The 22,483-nt window shown below is 34.8% G+C and overlaps 1 protein-coding gene across 2 annotated transcripts in view; it reads left to right on the top strand.

Moving 5' to 3' along the window:
* HPSE2 (heparanase 2 (inactive)) overlaps positions 1–22,483 on the top strand; it is a 569,659-nt gene that overhangs the window by 343,493 nt on the left and 203,683 nt on the right. For both annotated transcript variants that reach the window (XM_006210536.4, XM_015244637.3), the window contains exons 4-5: positions 7,000–7,173; positions 14,425–14,596. In XM_006210536.4, the coding sequence (XP_006210598.1) occupies positions 7,000–7,173; positions 14,425–14,596 (346 nt within the window). The remainder of the gene's footprint in view (positions 1–6,999; positions 7,174–14,424; positions 14,597–22,483) is intronic.

Below are 22,483 nucleotides of genomic sequence, written 5' to 3'. Positions count from 1 at the left end.
AGACAAAAAAGCATAGAGAATACTGAAAAAACGCTCATCTACCCACTAATAACTTTTTAAGATTAATGAGTATATATGGACATACTTGCTTCAGATCCTTTTTTTTTTTAAGAAAGCAAACTTTACAGGTATCATTAAAGCCCATCTGAGTGTTCTCTAATCCCATCGCCCTCCATCTCAACATAGAGGTAGCCACTAACCACTGTGTTTTTAATTTACATTTCTCCTCATTTTTCTTTTATGCTATATGTGTAGGACACATATGTGTATCTATAGTATATTGTATAAACATATAGTGTATTTCCATAATGAATGTATAATATTTTTTGTGTGTTTTAACAGTTCGTGTAAAGAGTATCATACTGCATCTCACTTTTTTTACTCTACATTTTGTTTTTGAGATGTTCCTCTTCTGATACATGTAGGTCTGGTTCATCTTCTTTAAACTACTCATCAGTTCTCATTGATAGACATTTGGGTTGTTTCTAATTTATTGTTACTGTAAACAACATTTCAGTCAAAATTCTTGTTCTTGATCCTTATACACTTCTGAAAAACTTATCTGGAGGGAGAAAGTGTTGAGTTTCTGACATTAAGCATGACATTAGCTGGAGACATTTTAAAATAACTTTATTAAGGTATGATTGACATACTGTGGGACATACTTGAACACAGCTCAGTTGATACTTTGATGTCCTCTGAGGCAACTGCCTCCTGCTTCCCCACCCCCTAGAAAAAAAGCACTTAATGGACAGGGGCCTGTTTGGGGTAGGGTTAACACTGGGATAACTTCCTAGGAATTGAGTTAATGCCTCATCTTGACAGAATTCTGGGGAAGCACAATTGGAAGCCGAAATTACTTAGCAAATCACTATTTAATTCCCAGGTGACACTTATGGCTCCATAATTTCTACAGAAGAGGAGTTTAGAGGTGGCTATCAGTTTGGAAGGTGAGGGATGAGGCCCCATCTAAGAGTTTTATTTATACAGCACTTTACATAAGATTATGTAAATTATCTTATTATTATATAAATAAATTATTATATAAATATTAATTATTTCTGTCAAAGAGTTGGAGGTGGGGTAGGGTAGCTGTTACTTTGGGAAATAAAAACAGGACGAAAAAGAGAGAACCTAATCCTAGAGAGGGAGACAAGGAGGGTGAGAAACAAGAAACCTTTGGGTGCTCAAAAGAAAAGGGAGCAGGGGGAAGGGCTGGTATAGGCTGCTTTGAAGACAGTGGTTATCTGTAAATCAGAAAATCCCTATGACATTTCCATTCTCCCTCCTTTATAGCTTTGTACTTCTCTTAACCTTTCAAAATATTTTGTTTAGTTAGATTTATATCTTCAGTCAAAATCTCTCCCCTTAATTCTGGGTTTGTATAGTCTGACCACTCAAAGTCTTTACTTATATATCAATTAGTTATCTCAAACTTAATGTATCCAAAACCAAAATTCTGAGCTTTGCCTTCTGCCTCCCCCATCTTCTACATTTCCTTCTTAAATGTCAAGTTCATCTTTCTGTTGCTCAAGTCAAAAGCTTGAGTTTTCCTTCACTCTTTTCCCCTAATACCCCGTATCTAGTCTTTGCAAATCTTAATCAGTTCTATCATTTAAACATCCCAGGAACCCAACCACATCCACCACTCTACTGCTACCACCCTGGTCCAAGCCTCTATGAGGTCTAGCCTGAATTACTATTATAGCAGCTTGCTAGTTTCTTCGCTTTCACCTTTGCCCTCTCTTCCCCCTGCAGTCTCTTTTTAGCTCATCCAGGGTGATGATTTTAGAATATGAATCTGGTCACTTTCAAAACCATTCAGTGGTTTCCTGTATCATTCAAGATAAAAGCCAAAGTCTTTACAAAGACCAGTAAGGCCCTACACAATCCAGCCCTGCTGTCTCTCTGACCTCATCTTCTACTGCTCTCCCTTTCATTCATCCTGAGGCAGCCACACTGGCCCCACTGCTGTTTTTTACAATCACCAGTGTCATACCTGTCTCAGGCCTTTGCCTTTACTATACCCTCTGCCTGGAATTCTTTCCATAGATAACCCTCTGACTTGCTTCCTAACTTCCACTGGGGTCTCTGTTCAAATGTTACATTATCAGTGAGCCTTATTTAAAATACCATACCACCTTCATTGGTTCTACTATCCCCTACCCTGTTTTAGGGACCCCACTGACCCCCACTGCAGCTACATTAAAAGTAAACTTCATGGGGCAAGGACCTGTTTTCTGATTTGTTCATGGCTTTAACCCTAGAGACTATGATGTTGTCTGGCATACAGTGGGTACTCAATAAATATTTGTTGAATAAGTGAATGAATCCTACTCAAAATTCTAGCCACCTAGTTGCTTAGATTAACAGGAGGCCTATTTTTTGTATGTTGGATTGTTTATCTATTTTGTTTTTAAAGTGCCATGTCCTGAGGAAACTAAAGAAAATGACTATCATTTGTATCTTAGAGTGAATTCATTGATCTTCTCCTTTTGAAATATAAAGCTGAGATTAGCCTTGTTGAAGAAATGACTTTTGACAGATCATGGTCTTGGATCTTGCTTTTTTTTTTTTTTTTATTTTAACCTAACTCTGGTACTACTCTAGTTTCTCTTTTGTTTCTGTCTTCCTTTTGTTGTCACAGAACTTCAAGAAGTTAGTTCAATGTACCAAATTCTATTATTTTTTTCTTTACCACTCATTCTTTAAGTTCACACCTCAACCTAAATCTAGTCTCTAACCTCATTTTTCTGATTAACCATAATACTTTTCTTCTTCTTTCTCCCTTTCTCCTCAATTTCTCACCAACACCTACTGGCATTGCCTAGTACCTCCTTGAAACTGTCTTATTTTGGGTTCCTTAAGAATACATTTCTGACTCTCCTCCTTCTTCTCTGTCCTTTTTTCCCTCCTTCCCAATCTTTATATGTGGACATTTCTGAAGATTTTGTCCTCATTTTGTCCTTTAGAACTCTCAAGAACTTTCATGGCATCTACTATCAGCACTTTATAGATGACTTCAAAACCTATTTCTTCCATCTCTCTCAGGACCAGCTCCTCGTTTTCAACGGCCTGCTAGGCAAGGCTCCTTAGCATTATATTTCTGAGATGCCAAGGCAACCTGAATAGAGGATATAGAGGCATTGGCACCCTCTGGTGGAGAGAGTAGAAAGTTGTTTTTTAATATCTGCTTGGATGGCACCTGACTACAGATATTCTGAGGAAGATTACATTTGTTGAGCATCTACTAAATGTTCTGTATTCAAATATACATAATTTTCAGTAGACTCTGAGTACATTTCTTGAACTAGCAATAATAGCTATTACACAGATCTCTCATTAGGACCTTTCAGTTTCTTACTAGACCATTTTAATACAACAAACAGAATTTGGGCTGTGAGAACTCCTCAGCATGATTTTGAGGCAGGAAATTGTTCTTGATAGATGCTCTGAAAGACATAATGAGATACAGTACCTGCCTTAAGGAAGTTGACAGTTTAACTGGGGAAGTAAACCATTCACTCTGGACAAGTGACTAAATCAAGAGGTAAATCCCAAGGTAAGGCAATGTCACAGGAGATGTCACAAGGCACTCAGATGCCAACAAATGATAGAGACGTTGAGTTTAAAGAAGGTTAATTTGAGGTCACTGTAGGGAAATTGGTGTATTTACAGAAGAATGGTTTCACAGAGAAGGCAGTTCTTAAACTTATCCTTAACAAAGTATTTCTCAAACTTCTAGCACTCTAGTTCTCAATTTCTGCTGTGTTAAGAAACCATCTATATTGTTATTTCTCCACATTTTCATTATACTGACATTTCTTTTGTAAATACCTTTTGCCTTGTCTTAAACCATTAAATCCATGAAATCACAGATTTGATTGCTTTTGTGTTTGATATATATTTGTTTTTCCAATATACATGAAGCAAACACAGGATATCCTCACTATATGAAGATAATCAGATCTAGAAAAAGGCCACTTTAAAGGGGCTCAATCTACCTAAAGAGAATATCATTTGTATGAAGTTTTGATGCAAAAGTTTGATTAGGGTTTTGATTCATAAGTAAAATTAAAAATTATGAAAGTAAGTATATTTCATTATAAACTTAACAAATTATAAACTGTTACTGCAATTATGAACAAACTGAACAGAATGATATTTAATTGGATACTGAGTATTTTTCTGATAAATTAATTTAACTTTTATAGCACAATCATAAATATTAAAGACATCAAAATAGACCTCATTTGATCTTTTAATATTCAAACTATTTTCTGAGCAACCTATTTTGTTATCACCCTTGTGAGTTTTCTTTTGTTCAGGTAACTGATCTAATTATTCTAGATTCTTATTTGTTAGTGGATTTGCATGTGATTTGAGCAATTATCATACATTATTTTCATTGATCTCATTAAACCCTGCCTCTTTTGCTCAGATTTGCCACATAGCTTTCCAAAAGATTTATACTGGGTTTGCATTATATTGGAGAAATTGAATCATTGAATTCATTAGTGAGGATATTGACAAGAGAAAGGAATTTTTATGTCAGTGTCGGTTCAACAGTGAATATTTTGGTGTAAAGATTACTTTTATTTTCCTAAGCATCCTTTAACTCTAGGACAGCCCTCTCAAACTTTTTATATCAGAGAAAGATTTGAAATATTCTCAAATCTCGGAACTTCTAGATAAAATTTACATCTAAAGCTCATAGTATGTTAGTGTGATCATTTAGTTGTAAGTATTATAATCCAATGTCTTTCAAATAGCGTGATATTTTCCTAAGAATCTGTTTAGTTTGGACAACATCTTAGCCTATTCTTTTGTAGGTTCCCCCTCCCCACAAAGGATACCAACTTCAATATAGATCAGTGGTATAGATAGAAGAAACTTTGCTTTTTCCTGTGAAAAATTTCCTACTAGATTTTCTTTGTACCTTACCCAAGTAGGTCTAAAAGCATTATCACAAAGTTTTATCATATAAATGCTATTGAGGTATGGTATGTAGTACATGGTGAGTTGCAACAGATTTTTTTCCCTCCTATTTAAAACTAAAAATGACTTTTTAGACAGCCTTTCTAGAAAAGGGGGGAAAAATGTAGTTAACTTTCTTTCTTGAGATTAATCCTTTTCTTTTTCTTTTCATGAATTTGAAACTTACAAGGCAAATATATGTTTTTTTAAAGTAACTGGTTTAAGCCAAAATGGGATATAATTCTTCTAAAGATAGGCTTGTCAGGTTTATTTTTTAAAAGTTTATGAATTTAGTGTTGTTTTCAACATGAAAATAAATGAACAGTGTTGAATAGTAAGCTTACTAAAATTATATGCCAAAGCAATATGAATAAAATTGTAGCCTAAGACATTTTCTATAAGAGTTTATAAAAAACCATTTTCTTACTGAGTGGCATAGTCAGGCTTAGGTAGATAATTATAAAATTAATATACACATGTGTTGGTTTCATGATCACTTTAATTGGCCTATAAATGCATTTTAATTTTAATTACTATTTTGAAACTAAAATAAATAAGTTTATTTCTTTAATGTGAAACCTATGCCTTTTCTTTCTGTTGCTTAGTTACTTGATTCTGGGTTCAATATGAGATAAGTTCCTATGGATTTTCTTTTCAACTGAAATGAGACGATTTCTGTCCTTTTTCTTGATGCTGCTTAAAAAGCACTTCCTTATGCACATACAAAGATGAAAATGGCAGAAACCCTATATCCCACTTCAAAAACTGATAATGGATTCAATTAAATGATTACAGTCCTACCTTATAGTTCTAAAAGACCTACTACTGATGGGGTACCTTTGTCACTTTGGATCATCTTTTGCAGAACCCCCTAATGACATCTTGTGGAACCCCACCTGGTGTTCCATATTCCCTTTGAGAAATCCTGCTCTACGAACTTGGATAATGAATACTAGGATAATGTGAACCCCTATACATAATTATTAACCTAAAACTTTTTTCAATATGTGTACCACTTAAAGTCATGTCATCTGTACTTTGGGAAACACTGTCTAAAAAAAAACAAGTAAGATCTGGTTATGTTTAAAAGAGAAGAAAAAGTCAAGACAAATGAGGATAATTAGAGCAAAGGCCAGTGGGGCAGGGGATTCTGTAACAAATAGAACTGGATACACCTACAAAGAATTCATTGACAATAATAGAATAGGCTGAAAAATTATAGTTGAGTTGAAGAGGCCTTGAAATAAAGAAAGTAAAGGTCTTGAAAATCCACTAAGGTTTTGAGGGGTAAATGAAACTGATGAAAGTAATTGGGGAAAGATGAATCTGGCAGGATGGGAAGAATCTAGAAATAGAGAGGCAATTACATTGTTGTGATAATTTATGCAAGTGGAGATGAGAGCCAGAGCCAGAATGGTGGCAAATAGACGTGAAGGAGTAGAATGGAACATGGTGAACAGCATTCATGGTACCTGGGATCAGCCTAACAATGAACATATTTCTACCATTGGTTATGGTATTTCCATTCTCAGAAATATTAGAAGTGTGGAATTGAGTGAAATTTTTTGGGGAGTGCTGTTAGACTGAGCTATTTTCTAAGACTCCCCAGCCAGTCATCTTTCCTGGCCTTATCTCCTGACACTATTCCTATCATTTCATAAATACAGATCCAACAGTGCCAGATTGTGTGATTTTTCAAGAAAAGCTAGAAATCTAGCTACTTTTGTAATATCTTCTCAGTTTTCAATGTTAGCATTTCAGTTTTTTTTGTTGTTGTTAACAAAATATTCTGTGGACTAGACTTAGTTACCAGTTTGCAACCTTTATCTCAAATTGTGTGTGCTGCTTTCTGAAATCACCTTGAAATATACTCTGAACCAAAAGGTAATAGTCCTTTTGGAAGCCTCTCTGTTCAATTCCTATTAGCAGGAAGCTCATAGAAATGTTTTTTATAGTAGCTAATATTTTCCTTTTTGGGGATGTTGATTTGAAAGTTACAAGCCTTTCTCTACTTCTTCCCAGCCAGGTCTCTAGACAAACTTTATAACTTTGCTGATTGCTCTGGACTCCACCTGATATTTGCTCTAAATGCACTACGTCGCAATCCCAATAACTCCTGGAACAGTTCTAGTGCCCTGAGTCTGCTGAAGTACAGTGCCAGCAAAAAGTACAACATTTCTTGGGAACTAGGTAATGGTAAGTAAAGATGCTATTTCTTCTGAACTGACAAGATAAAGGGTGAAAAATAAGTTGGCCTAGGAGATAGTCTCAGACATCTCTAATACAGTGGCCCAGAAAACGTCTGGATTGTTTGACTTCTGAGTTTACCTTCCAAATAGTCAAAGACCAAATAGTTGAACAATAGATTTAATCAATCCACATCATTTGATCTGTAGTTATCTCTAGTTACTTCATTCCAAATATAGAGGAAATGCCAAATTGATTATGATTAACAAATTGATGTTAAACCAGATACAACCTATCTTCATAGCCTGAGCTGCATTTTACAATGTATGTTCTATGGAACAGTGGTCCTACAAAATTACCTTTATAATAATTCAGAAGAATTTGGTCAAGTGTATTTGGGGACTGGTCTGCATGTGCCTCTTGAAGGTTCACAATGCACATTAGCATATAAAAGGCTCTGAGAATTTCTGCTGCAATGAAATCTGTATAACATTTTTTAACACAGTATTTCTTAAATCATTTAACCAGGGTTGGTTCCAGGGGTGTGCAGTCTGTGAAGTCAGTCACATAGGATCCATGCTTAGAAGAGACTCATACTTGGCTTGATGCTTGGCTATCACCATCTTAATTTTTTAATAAGGGAACCCAGATATTCATTTTGCATGAGGTCCTGCAAATTATGTATCCAGTCCTGTTTAATCATTGAAGTGTATGTGTGTATGTATTTATGCAGTTTAGAATTTGAAGTTCTCATAAGGTAGCAAGGAATGAGGATTTTATAAGAACAAGTGTTCTTTTTTCTATCAATAGCCATTAACCAGAATGTAGCTCTCTTTTCTTTTCCTAGAGTAGGGGAAATTGGGGGAAAGTTAGGGACCAAATGGAGACCTAAAGTAAACAGAAGATAATTTGGCTATAGTGGGCATAAGTATGGTAGCCTAAGATTTTCATCTTCCCAACCAGCCTAGGTATCATACCTTCTAGAACAAAAGCAAGAGTGGTGTAATCAGCTTGGAACTAGGCAAAATTATTGTGTAGTAGGCAAAGCCCTTTACTGATCCCTCCCTCTCCCAGTTTCTATTTCATGCTTCTTGACATTCTTTGGTATTTTATGTTGTCTACCCATAGCCACCTCATGTAACCTTACTCTGCTACAATATCAGACTCCACCCAGCTTAGCTCTCTTCCCCAAACATAGCAAAATATTCTTCAAACAATGCATTCCCCAAATGGCATTATGCCTGTCATGAGGGACCAATTAGGTATTATGTTGAGAACAGGTGAGTGGTAGAGCCTCTGGTGAGCTGGAGAATATATGCTCTGCCTAAAATGTTTCTAAATAAAACTCATTTGGAAAACAAACAAACAAACAAAACACTCTGCTGATTGTAGATAAGCTCAAAGCAATTAAAACTTTCTTATAAGTGGTTAATGTGAATACTTCCTCCAGGGTTTTTGTCATCTCTGAATTTGGGAGCTTATTCAACTAGGTAAATCTTTAATTGGTATAATGGAAATGATTTGTTGGTGGGGGTGGGTGGATAGAGTTTCTGTTTCTTTCTGTTTACATCTGTCTGTTCCAAATAACTGAGAGTTTGCCACTTTCTATTCTTCCCCCAAATTATGCTAAACAGTTTAGAGATGGAATTAATTACATTTTTAAATGTTGTTTAGTTACCGTAGCCACATAGCACTTGATTCTCATCTTTTTAAGTGTCTCTTCAGGGCTTAACAAAAACAAAGAATCATTTTTGAGGAGGTGAAAAGGTCAAAGATAAGAAAATAGGTAGGGATATAGATAAGAATCTATAGGGAAATAACCAAATCTATGAATTTAAAAATTCATTAAAATGAAAAGTATCTGGAATGTTCTTGTGAGCACTTCTATCTAGGTAGAGGTAGATGATTTTTGAGTCTGTAGTCAAGAAGATTAGAGTTGATCTGTTCCCTCCCCGCTTCCTCTTATTTTAAAAACTGCATTTCTGTTTTTTGATATGACTTAATAGTCTACCCAACTCAACACATCATTTAGGGTTTGAAGAAGATTTATTTTGCTGCTGCTTCTAATTCATTTTACAACTACTGATAGTTTTTCTCATCCTAGCATCATATCGCCTAAAATATCTGGTGTATTCTGTTCACAACCATTCTGTATTGGGTATTCAGGCCCTTCCCCCTCAAAAATTATCTGGTCATCCTCCTGGCCTGGATGTGTCTCTCTAATCTTTTATCCATTTTCTTCTTTGAAGCCTTATCTTTTTGGACAGATGTAATAGTTTGATCATTATCCAGATTTAGGGAGTCAGTTCTCTTATCACTCATCCTCTCATCACTCATCCTCTCATGTACCAACATCCTGTTAATAAGTACTTTATCTCTAGAGCAAATCTAGCATTGGAAAAACTAAAATAGACATTTCTTTGATTGTTTCTCCTAGGGTGGCTAAACTTCAAGTGACTAACTTACTTATTTTCCTCCTTTGAAATCAGTGAATAATGTGGGCTACAGAGTACAAAAGCAAGGTATATCCAGTGCAAGAGGTGAAGATTCAGAAAATTTAGGATGTCAAAGTTCATGAAAGAATGACTTTCTTGATACAAGATTTTTAACAACTATGTTCTGTAGATATAAAATGTTTCCTTAAATGTCATAAATTATAAACTATATTTGATTAATGCTAGATGATGATTGTAATTATTTGCATTCTATTAGTGATTGGTGAATCTAAAGTAAGGAATAACTGGGAGAATTTTGAAGATGGGAGTCAAATCTTGGAAATGTAAATTGACTCTAGTCCAATTCTGTTCCAAGGAGATGGTGTTTATTCTTTAGATGGCTATCCTTAACAGAAATTTTCTGAAGTTAATGCAGCATCTCTAATTGAACACTACATTAAGAATAGCTCCCCAAATAGATCTGCTCAGTTCTGTGAACAAATAAAAGCGGTTGTAATTAATTACTGAATCAGTGTCATACATTCATACCTACACTAGACCCATACTTTCACCAATTACTCTTTATGATATTAGTTATATGAATCAGTTCCCTGGAACCTGATATCTACTGAGAAATTTCATAAAATCAAATTTCTGACAATTACATAATTTAGTCCCTTAGCGATGATAATTCTGGCAGCCCAGCTTTATTTATTCATTCATTAACTCAATATTTATTAAGTTTTTAGTCTGTTTTGTGGATAAATGCATGATGTATTTATGTATAGCCATTTATACATTTTCATTGTGTATATTTTGTATATATAACAGTTCTAGCCTTGTGAAGGCCAAACACAGGACTGAGCAACCCTCTTCAAACACATTGACAATTGTTTATGTGGCTAGATCATAGCCAAGAGCTTTAGAGAACCATATTTTCATAGGATAGAGTTTGACGATTAAGGAAGAAGAGGGGAAAAGAGGAGGAGAAGGGAAGATGAGAAAACATACAGAATTTCTTTACCTGGTTACTTTTCTCCTTTCCTTTTCCTTGCCTGCTTCTCACCTTCATCACCTTTATCTCTATTCTTTCTGCACAGACTTCCACCTACACATACCGTTGTGCTTTTTAGTAAATTTATAGACTTGTACAACCACCTCCACAGTTCAATTTTAGAACATTTCCATAACTCCAGAAAGATCCGTCATGCTAGTTTTCAGTCGGTCTCTGTAACCATTCCCAGTCCCAGGGAACATTAATCTGCTTTTTGTCTTTATGGATTCATCTTTTATGGATATTTCATATAACTGGAATCACACAATATGTTGTCTTTTGCATCTAACTTCTTTCATTTAGCATCTTTTTGAGGTGTATCCATGTTGTAGCATGTAAAAGTAAATTCCTTTTGATTGCTGAATAGTATTCCAATGTATGATACGTGTGTGTGTGTGTGTGTGTGTGTGTATACCACATTTTGCTTTTCCATTCACCAGATGACAGAAACAATTTGGATGGTTTCTACTTTTTTGACTATGATAAATAATGCTGCTATAAATATTCACATCAAGTCTTTGTGTAGATATATGCTTTCATTTCTCTTAGGAAGATACCTGGGAGGGGAGTGGAGTTGCTAGTTTGTAAGATAAATTCATGTTTTTTTTTTTAACAAACTACCAAACTATTTTCCGAAGTCACTTTACCATTTAATATTTTCCCCTGCAATGTATGAAGATTACAGTTTTTCTGCATCTTTGGAAATACTTGTTAATGTCTATCTTTTTGATTACAGCCATTTTATTGGATTTGAAGTAGTTTCTTAATATGGTTTTAATTAGCACTTCCCTAATGACAAGTGATATTGAGCATCTTTTCATGTGCTTATCAGCCATTACATCTTCTTTGGTGAAATGTTTCCTCAAATCTTTTGTCCTTTTAATTCGGTTACCATATTATTCAGTAGTAAGAGTTTTAAATATATTCTGGATGCAGGATCTTTACCAAACATATGATTTGCAAATATTTTCTCCCAGTGTATAGCTTATTTTATCGTTTTCTTTATGGCATCTTTTGAGATGTAGAGGTTTTGAATTTTGATAAAGTTCAATTTATCAATGTTTTATTTTGTGTATTGTGCTTTGGGTATCACATCTTTGCCTAACCCAAGATCGTGAAGTGTTTTTCCTATATTTTATTCTAAAAGCTTTATAGTTTTTGCTCTTACATTTGGGATAAGATCCATTAGGAGTTAATTTTTGAGTATGACATGAAGCAAGAATCTAAATTCATCTTATTGCATGTGGCTATCAAGTTGTCCTAGCACTGTTTATTTAAAAGCCCATCTTTTCCCTACTGAATTCTTTTGACACTTTTGTCAAAAATCAGTCGACCATAAATAGGTTTATTTGTGGGCTCAATTCTCTTCCACTGTTCTGAATGTCTGTCCTTGGACTACTGTACTAGGACTACAGTGTCTTGCTCACAATAGTTTTATAATGAAAATTGGGAAGTGTAAGTCCTTCAACTCTGTTCTTCTTTTCAAAATTATTTTGGCTATTCTAGGTGTTTGCATTTCCATGTAAGCTTTAGGGTCAGCTTATTAATTTCCTCAGTAAAGCCTGATGGAATTTTAATAGAGAGCATGACTCTATAGAACAGTTAGGGAGAATTGCCATCCCAATAATACTGCATCTTCCTATCCATGAACATAGATTATGTCCCCATTTACTTAATTTTTAATTTCTCTCAGCAATGTTCTACAGTTTTCAGTGTACAAGTTTAACACTTATTTTGTTAACTTTAAGTATTTTATTCTTTTTGATATAATTGTGAATGGAATTATTTTCTTAATTTCATTTTTGTATTGTGCATTGCTAGTATTTAGAAATATAATTGATTTTATATATTGATCTTTTATCTTGCTGAATTTGACTTTTAGATCTTATATATTTTTCCCTATATGTGTGAATTCTTTAGGATTTTCTGTGTACAGAATATATTGCCTGAGAATAAAGACAATTTTACTTTTTTCCCCTTCCAATTCAGATGCCTTTTGTTTCTTTTCCTTGCCTGATTGCACAAGTTAGAACCTCTAATGCAAATGTTAAATATAAGGGTGAGAGCACACATCTTTGCCTTGTTCCTAATCTTAGGGGAGAAACATTTTGTATTTCAATTAAGTATGCTTTACCCTTAAGCGTTCATTCTTTCACCAGTAAGTATGTAGGTTTTCCTCAGATACTATTTATCAGATTGAGGAATTTCCCTTCTACTCATAGTTTGTTGAGTATGTATCAGGAGTGAGTGTTGAATTTTTGTCAAAGAGTCTGTTTTTTGTTTTTTTTTTCATCTATTGAGGTGATAATGTGGTTTTGGTCTTTTAATCTGTTAGTATGGTATTTTGCATTAGTTGGCTTTTGATATTAAATCAGCCTTGCATTCCTGGTATAAATCCCACTTGGTCATCATATTATAATAATTTTTACATATTGCTGGATTCAATTTGTATTTTGTTGGATATTTTTAAATCTATTTTTATGAGGGGTATTTATCTGTAGTTTTCTTGTGATGTCTTTGACTTTGTATCAGGGAAATATTGGCTTTATAAAATAAGTTGGGAATTGTTCACTCTTCCTTCATTTTCTGGAAGATTTTGTGAAAAATCATGTATTATTTCTTCCTTAAATACTTGATAGAATCCATCAGTTAATCCATATGAGTCTGGGCTTTCTTTGTTGAAACAATTTTAATGACTCATTAAGTGTTTTTGTTATGATAGGCCTCGTCAGATTTTCTATTTTTTTTTGAGTTGGTTTTAGTAATTTGTGTCTTTATTGAAAATTTTTTTCATTTCACCTAAATTGTGTAAAGTATTGGCATAAAGATATTCATAGTAGTCCCTTATCCTTTTAATCATTGTGAAGTTCTTAGTGGTGTTTCCTCTTTCATTCCTAATTTTGGTAATCTGTGACTTCTCTCTTTTTATCTTGGTCAGTCTAGCCAAAGGTTATGTCAATTTTGTTGATATTTTCAAAGAACCAATTTTTGCTTTCATTGATTTTCTGACTTTTTGGTATAATGACCATCTTTAGGAAGCTTTCCTTTCTTAATGTTTGTATTAATTTCATAGGCTTGTCATGATAAATTACCACAAGCTTCATGGTATAAAACAACAGAAATTTGTTCCCTTATAGTTCAGGAAGTCTGAAATCAAAGCATTGCCAGGGTTGATTTCTTCTGGAGGCTCTGAGAGAGAATCTATTCCATGCCTCTCTTTAGCTTCTAATAGCTACCATGAAGCCTTGGCATAGAAGCATCTTTTCCATCTTTGCCTCCATCAACACATGGCCTTTCTCTCTGTGTGTCTATGTACTTGAATCTCCCTCTTCTTTCTCTATAAAAACACCAGTCATTGGATGTAGAGCACTAAGTCCAATATGACCTCATCTTAAATAATTACATCTTCAAAGACCCTGTTTCCAAATAAGGTCACATTCCTGAAGTTCCATCTTGACATGAATTTTGGGGGACACTATTCAACCCAGTACTTTATATTTATTATAAAGTATGACCTGAAAATCAGTATGGTCTCTCTACTGCTGATTAGGTGATTTTTTTGTGAAAGTTGGTTTGAAAATAAAAACAATGGTAGAATGGTACTTGACTTTTTTTTGTTGGGATGGTTTCTCAAGTTAAGCTACTTTGCATCCTCTTTTTGTTTATTTTATTCACATTGCTAAGAAAAAGGCAGAGAGATCTGTGGACAGAAAGGGGTTGACAGAACCTCACCCTTCTCAACTCTGACTTGCATATCTGCTTTTAATCTAGAGCCAAATAACTATCGGACCATGCATGGCCGGGCAGTAAATGGCAGCCAGTTGGGAAAGGATTACATCCAGCTGAAGAGCCTGTTGCAGCCCATCCGGATTTACTCCAGAGCCAGTTTGTATGGCCCCAATATTGGGCGGCCCAGGAAGAACGTCATCGCCCTCCTAGATGGGTAGGTCAGATTATTTAGCAGTTTTTATAACACTGTTCATTAAATGGAATGAATTAATGTATTTGTATTCTTCCTTGTTAATTCTGGTCTTAAGAGGGACAGAGAAATTTTTTCACAGTGACATTTCCCATCGTAAATCAGGGGTTCTCCATCAAACAGTGGAAGAACTTCTCATCTCTCTGGGCCTTTCACAGTCAGCAGAAGTTGGTGGGATTCGGGAGGGATATCACAATCTCCAGAACAGGTTGGAAGGGATGATTTAAATGTGTTTTAAAAAGCACATTAAATATTCCAGCATTGAATAGCAACATTTAATATTTTTAAAAAGGCAAAATATTATCTACTTATTCTTGTGACTTCTTATGGAAAGTAAAGCTTGACAAAATCCTGTCCAGTGGAGCTGGGTTAAAAAATTGAGAAATGCTAAAAATACTTGTACATTAAAGCACAACTTAACAGATAAATTTATTAGTAGGTACTCTAGGGAATTGCTATCAGTGATATATTTAATTTTGACTGAATCTAATAATCATTTTTAAGCATTGGTTGTGGTTGGGGCACTATGTTAAATGCTCTTTGCCCCAGTCCTGCTGGTGGGCCAGGCCCAGATTAAATAAGTGGAACATCTATGCAGGTTGGGTCCATTTATGCAGGGTTGAAGGGAATGTCTGAGGAAATAGCATGAGGAAGAATGAAGATATATATTGAATCCAAGGCACAAAATGGAGATGTAACTAGAGCAGGAAGGGTGGGAACAAGGAAGATGGGAGAGTCAGGAATTCATCTAGCACATAGAGAATGCACCAAAGCACACCTTTTATGCAGCATCTTGTCATATTTTGGGATGGGTATGGTTATTCCTATACATTCAAAGACAAGTAAGATGTTTTCCAGTGAAGTATATAGCCCAAGTGAGGTTAGATCAATGCCATATGAGTATAAACAGATATATTCTAGGAAAAAGAAACCTCTGACCAACCTCCTAGATGGCCCTTGTGACTTACTGGCTCTTTTAACTCTCTCTCTTTCCTTTTTTAGCTTAGTCTTGAGCTAATATAGCAGAAATTATTGGTTTAGGAAGGTGGAATGACTTACATTGTCACAAGATTAACAACTTGAAATTTAATTTTAGGCATTTTCCTCTTTACAAAGAATCTCCAAGCCCCACTTTAACTCCTATCCTTTTCCCACCCTTCTTTTTTCTGTCCTCTCTCAGTGGGAGCATACCTTTTTTTCCTGCAGAACAATTTTCTGACCTTGACCCTTACCCACAAATGCAGCTCTGGGCTTCCCTTTGCATACATTTCCTGAACTTCGAAATTACTGTTGGCAGGGTGGGGTGGGGGGTAGTGGTGGAGGAAAGGTTGGTTTTATTTTACACGTTACAATTAGGAGATAAGAATCACATGTGTAGGAGGGAGGGTATAGCTCAGTAGTAGAGTGCATGCCTAGTACCTCCATTAAATAAATAAATAAACCTAATTACCTCCCCCCACAAAACAAGACGAAACAATTACATGTGTAGAACATTTTCATAGTTCATAATACATAATCAAGCAAAGCCAATAACTATCACTCAAGTCCACGTAGTTATTCTTTTAGATTATACCTTTCCTTTTAATGATTTGGTTAATGTATTTTCATGGGACTGACAGATGTCTTCTTAGTAGCATGACCTTATATCAATCATACATTCATTCTGTAAATATTTCTTGAGTAGTTGCTATATTTCAGGTACTATGTTAGGAATCGAGAATATAGTAATAAACAAAAATAGAACTATCTCTGCCTTCATGGAGTATACAATATGGTAGGGGAGACACAGACATTAATCAACTTATCTTAAGATTAACACAATACCAAGAAGAGGTACATGGTGTTATGAATGACTATAAGGGCTGGGATTTGACTAAGTTAGGATGTCATGGAAGTGTTCCCTAAAGAAACACATAAGAGGGTCAAGCACGTGCAAAGATGATCAGTATTGCTGATCATCAGAGAAATGCAACTCAAAACCATAATGAGATATCACCTCACACCTGTCAGAATGGTTATCATCAAAAGACCACAAATAACAAATATTGGTGAGGATGTAGAGAAAAAAAGAACCTTAGTAGACTCTGGGAATGTAAATTAATGCAGCCACTTTGGAAAACAGTATAGAAGTTCCTTGGGAGGAGGGTATAGCTCAGTGGTAGAGTGCCTGCCTAGCATGCATGAGGTCCTGGCTTTAATCCCCAGTACCTCCACTAAAAGTAAATTAAAAAAAAAAACAAAACCTAATTACCCCCACCCCAAAAAAGAAGTTCCTCAAAAAACCAAAAATAAAACTACCATCCCACTCATGGGCATATATCCAAAGAAAATAAAAAGACTAATTTGAAAAGATACATGCACCCCAGTATTCATAGCAGCATTCTTTTTTTCACATTATCTTTCTTTTTTAGTTGGAGTATAGTTGGTTTACAATGTTGTGTTAATTTCTGGTGCACAGCATAGTGATTCAGTTATACATATATCTATTCCTTTTCATATTCTTTTTCATTATAGTCTATTACAGTGTATTGAATAGAATTCCCTGTGCTATACAGTAGGACCTTATTGTTTTATCTATTTTATATATAGTAGTCAGTATCTACAAACTCCCAGTTTATCCCCCTTCCTTCCCCGCCCCCCAATGTAAACATAAGTTTGTTTTCTACGTCTGTGAGTCTGTTTTTGTTTTGTAAATAAGTTTATTTGTCTCATTATTTTAAGATTATACACTATATATATGTATATATATAAAATATATATTCATTAATCTGTCAATGGACATTTAGCGTAGCAGCATTATTTATGATAGCTAAGATATGGAAGCAACCTAAGTGTCTATCAACAGGTGAATGGATAAAGATGTGGAGTTGAATATTAATCATCCATTAAAAAGAATGAAATTTTGACATTTGCAACAACATGGGTAGAACTGGAGGGTATTATGCTTAGGAAAATAAACCAGACAGAGAGAGACAAATGCTGTATGTTATTACTTATATGCTGAATCTAAAAAATAAACACACAAATAAATATAACAAAACAGAAACAGACTCACAGATATAGAGGACAAATAGTGGTTACCGATGGGGAGAAGGAAGGGGGGAGAGGCAAGACAGAAGTCTGAGATTAACAGGTACAAACTACAAAGTATAAAATAAATAAGCTAAATAAAACAAGGATATATTGTATATCACAGAGCCCATAGTCACTAATAAATTTAAATGGAGTATAATCTATAAATATACTGAATCACTATCTTACACCTGAAACTAATATAATATATTAAATTACCTATACTTCAATTTAAAAAAGATTCATTAAAAATAAATAAGTAAATAAAGTATAATTTAAATGATGAGCAGGTGTCAACTAGACAAAATGAGAAGTGAACAGGAACAGTGTTCTTCGAAGAAATAAAATGTGCAAAGGCCCTAGAATGAAAAGAGGGCCAGGTTGGCTAAAGAAATGTATAGCTGGAGAAATAATTTGGAGTCATATTATATAGGTGCTTACAGGTATAGTGAAAGGCTTAGAATTTCTTCTAAGTGCAGTGGGAAAGACATTGAATGTTTTTAAGCTTGGGAGAGAAATAATTTGACTTGTTATACAAAAAGTATGCTATGTCTGCTCTGTGGAAAATGGATTGGGAGAAGAGGCAGGGAAGTCAGTGAGAAGGCTACTGTAGTTGTACAAAGGATGACTAGGGTAGTGGCAGTGGAATAAACTGTTTGAGGTAGAAACTGTAGGACTTAATATATTGGGTAAATCTGTGGTGATGTGACACAGAGATGCGTAAATAACTGGGTGGATGGAATTATCATTTACAAAGAAGGGAACACCGGGGAAATAACTGGTTCTGGGGAAAAAAATCATGACTTTAGTTTTCGTGTTATGTTTATTATGCTTGAGTTTAAAAGGAGATGTCAAGTATACCATTAAGTATGAGTCATGGGTTCAAGGTCTCTGGTAGAGATATTAATTTTGGTGGTCATTAGCAGGCAAATGGGATATAAGGCCAAACATGGAGGAGATCAGTTAGAACATGGAAAGAGAAGAAACAGAGGCTTAGGAGAGAGCCCAGAGGAACTCTCATATTTAGAAATGTGAGGAAAGACTGATGGCCACAGAGGTAAGAGGAAAGGGAGAGACTGAGGTATAGAGACCAAGAACAGAGAGAATGCTGCTAAGAGACCAGAAGGTCAAGTAACAGGAAGACAGAAAAGTACCATTGAATTTGGCGACACGCAGGTTGTTGGTGATCTTAAGAAATACAGTTCAGGGGAGTGATGGGAGCAAAAGTCAGATCACAATAGTTTGAAGAGTGAATGAGGAGGTGAGAAATCAGAAACAATAAAGTGGAGAACAACTCTTAGGAGAATTTTTACTGTCAAGGAGAGTAGAAAATTGAAGGGAGATGTGGGGTCAAGGAAGGCGATGTCATTTTCCCTCTTTAATTTAATGTGAGAGACAGCAGAACAGGTTTATATGTTAACAAGACTTATCCAGGAGAAGAACTGGATGATAGAGGAGATGAAGGATATAACCAAAGTGAGAAGTCCTTTAAGGCTAGATGAAGTGGAATCCAGAGGAACTGGTCTTCATTAAATGGAAGGACAATTCCACCAGTGTAACAGAAAGTAAGAAACAAATATTTTTCTATGTCAGAGATTAAAAAATCATACTGAGGAGACACTTCTACCCAGAACATAAGGTGTGGTTAGGGCATCCCAGATTGTGTACATGGTGTAAATGTGAGTACATAGTTGCTGGTTTGTTATGAGTAAGTCAAGAACTTGGACACAATAGTAAGATACAGGCAAAAGAAATGAGCATGTGACTGAGTGGCGTGGTGGCAAGTGGTGGGGTCCACTTCCTCATACATCCAAAAACTAATAGGGTTCAAGAGGCTGGAGAAAATAATATAAGGCAAGGAAAGGTACTGATGAACATTTTTTTCTTAATGTGCCAGAAAAAAAATAGATTTATCTTTCTTAATGTATATGTACTAAATGCACTGTGAAATATAACTTGAAACACATAAACATTCCTAGCGACTCAACCACCACTAACAAAAATGTCAGCGCTCTAAATAATCAGCTTTGTAGTTTTTCCAATCCTCCTGGTTATACATATATAATTTTACATGGTTATAATCATTGTATATGCATCATTTTGATTTCTGCATTTTTTGCTCATTGCTTTTATGTTGTGTTTTCCTTATTTCTACATAGTTCTCATATTTGTCATTCTTAATAGCAATAAAATATTCTATTGCGTTAGTGTACCAAAGTCTGCCTAAGCATTTCCCCACTGTTGGGCATTTGGTCTGTTTCCAGTTTTTGTCTGTAATATATAGCACAGCTATAAACATCTTTATACAAATAGGTTTTTTATTTCTTTTGAATTACATCCTTGGGCTATATTCCAAAAAGTTAGGTTTCTGGGTCAAAGTATATGATAATTTTTATGGCTCTTGTATTTGTTGCCAAATTTCTTTTCAGAACAGTTTCAAGGGTTGCAGGGCAGCAATGTATTAGTGTGTATCTTTTCCCCTGATATCCCACAGCAATGAGTATTATTTTTATTAATGTACTATATTTTAATTAATGCAAGATTGATTGTGATTCATGCGTGTTTATATTTGAATCCTGTTAACTGTGAAAAGAACCAAACATTTTCCAAATCCTTATACTGTCTCCTTTATCTCATATTTGGTTAATGATACAATAAGCATTTTGCCTGAGTCACAGACCAGGAGGCCATTTTAGATTCATTCCTCTCCTTTGTTCACAAACTCCATTAGTTAGTTATTAAATTCTGTTATTTCTGGCTTCTTAGTATCACTCATATCCCATCTTCCTTTCATTTTTGTTTTAAACCTTATCGTTTTTCCTCCTAAACGATTTCTCTGTATCTAGTCTTAGACTCTAATTTCTCCATATAGATTTCTGAGTAGTTTTTTAAAAATGCAACATGTGGTCAAGTTATTCTTGCTGGAAATCTAACCCTTTCACCTGCACCTCAGGTTTTTAGGGTCCAGTGCCTGACTGCTTTTCAGCTAGTCAGTAGCTACAATCCCTTGTACAACTTGCCCTTAGTACATCAGAGTATATGTCCATTTTAGAAGATGCCATATATTTTTTAACCTTTGTGACTTTTTATTTTGTGTCCTTTTTTTGGAATACTACCCTCTCCCCTCATTTTTCTTGTTTCCAGTAGATCATCTCTGACATCTTCAGGCAGGATTTCTTATCACCTTCTCTGACCTTATATGGTACTTCGCTTATTTTTCTGCTATAGTACTTATCAAATTGATAACTTATTCACTTACATATCTACCTCCCCTAATAGACTGCAGACAAGGATCAGGACCCAGTCTATGTTCTATTGATCCTGGAGCCTTCAGAATCTAGGAGTACTAAAGATGTCTTATAAATGCTTATTGAATGAATACGATCTTATTCAACAATTGGCTGTAAATTCATCTGACCTGAAATGGTATGCATAAATGTGATTGTGAAGCAATGTAAATCATTGTATAAATAGTGATTTAAATAAATTATTGTGATTTATATAAATCAAAACGAGTAGCTTTAGTTTTATGGAGCCAAACTAATTTTCAAGCTTAAAAAAGCTTAAAACTACTTAGGTAGTTACAGAATTAAACAGAACTATCTTCCAGTTAGGATATCAACTAACAGAGATAGAATCTTCATTTTTGAATCTTCAGGGACTAGCCTATTGCCGGGAATATGGGAAGTAGTTAATAAAATGCTTGTTTTATTACTTTCATTTCCTCGTTCAGGAACTGACTATTCCCAGTCATTGATTTTTATCTAAAGGCATGAAGAAGTGTTCTTTAGGGTTTTATCGGTTTCCTGTTTTTCTTCTGTAAACTTTTATGCATTATCTATGTAATGACAATTTTATCTTAACCTATTGCTTTTCTTATTACTTTGAAGCCTGTTTTTATTGTTTCAAAAGCTAATTTTCATTGTAATTGTCCTTATCTACTTTACTGTTACTAGTCTTTTCTATTTCTTTCCTTACACAGTTTGGATAAAGTTACTATTTCATTTTCATCTAGCCTTTTAAAAATGTTTTAATGTCAGTCTCTTTTAACTTATTTGTAGTTTATTGCTATTTCTACTATAAAGTAAGGACCTAATCTATTTTTGGGTGATGTGGCAGTGTCAAGAAGAGCAGCTATTCATTGAAAGCATGTTTACTGAGGCTTTTAAACCATAGTGAGATGAGCACCAAATTCTCTCTCAATAAATGGATATTGAACACCTATTTTGTGTTTGATACTAGCTTAAGTGTATATACTGATGTATATAGGAGGTATATATTGATGAATAAAGCCGAAGTAATTCTTACCCTTTTGGAGCTTAGCAAGAGAGAGCCACAGTAAATTTTTAAAAAATTATTATAAATTGTGTGCAATTTGGTGAGGAAAAGATCAGGATGCCTGGAGTTGGGGGGATCTGTTTGGACAAGATGATCAGAGAAGACTTATCTGAAGAACAATTTATTTTAGCTAAGGACAAAAGAATGAGAAGGAGCCAATTGCTCAAAGGGTGAAGTGAAAAAAACTTCTAGACAGAGATTCTAGGTCATGTTTGTCAATGTCCTGAATCAGAAACAAGGTTAAGATATTTGGCGAATAGAAGGATAGGCAGTGTAGTGAGCAAAATGAGAATGGTATCAGATGAGAACGCATAGACAGGAAAGGACCGTATCATTACTGGACCATGTATACTATGGTAAAGAGGTTGTGTATTTTATTCTATGAGCAATGGAAAGCTATTACAGGATTTTTTAAATAGGGAGCAGCAATATGTACCAGAG

The sequence above is a fragment of the Vicugna pacos genome, chromosome 11, assembly GCF_048564905.1.
Source record: "Vicugna pacos chromosome 11, VicPac4, whole genome shotgun sequence".
NCBI classification, from domain to species: domain Eukaryota; kingdom Metazoa; phylum Chordata; class Mammalia; order Artiodactyla; family Camelidae; genus Vicugna; species Vicugna pacos.
The sequence above is the reverse complement of the archived record's forward strand: the minus strand, read 5'-3'. Positions and strand labels throughout refer to the sequence as shown.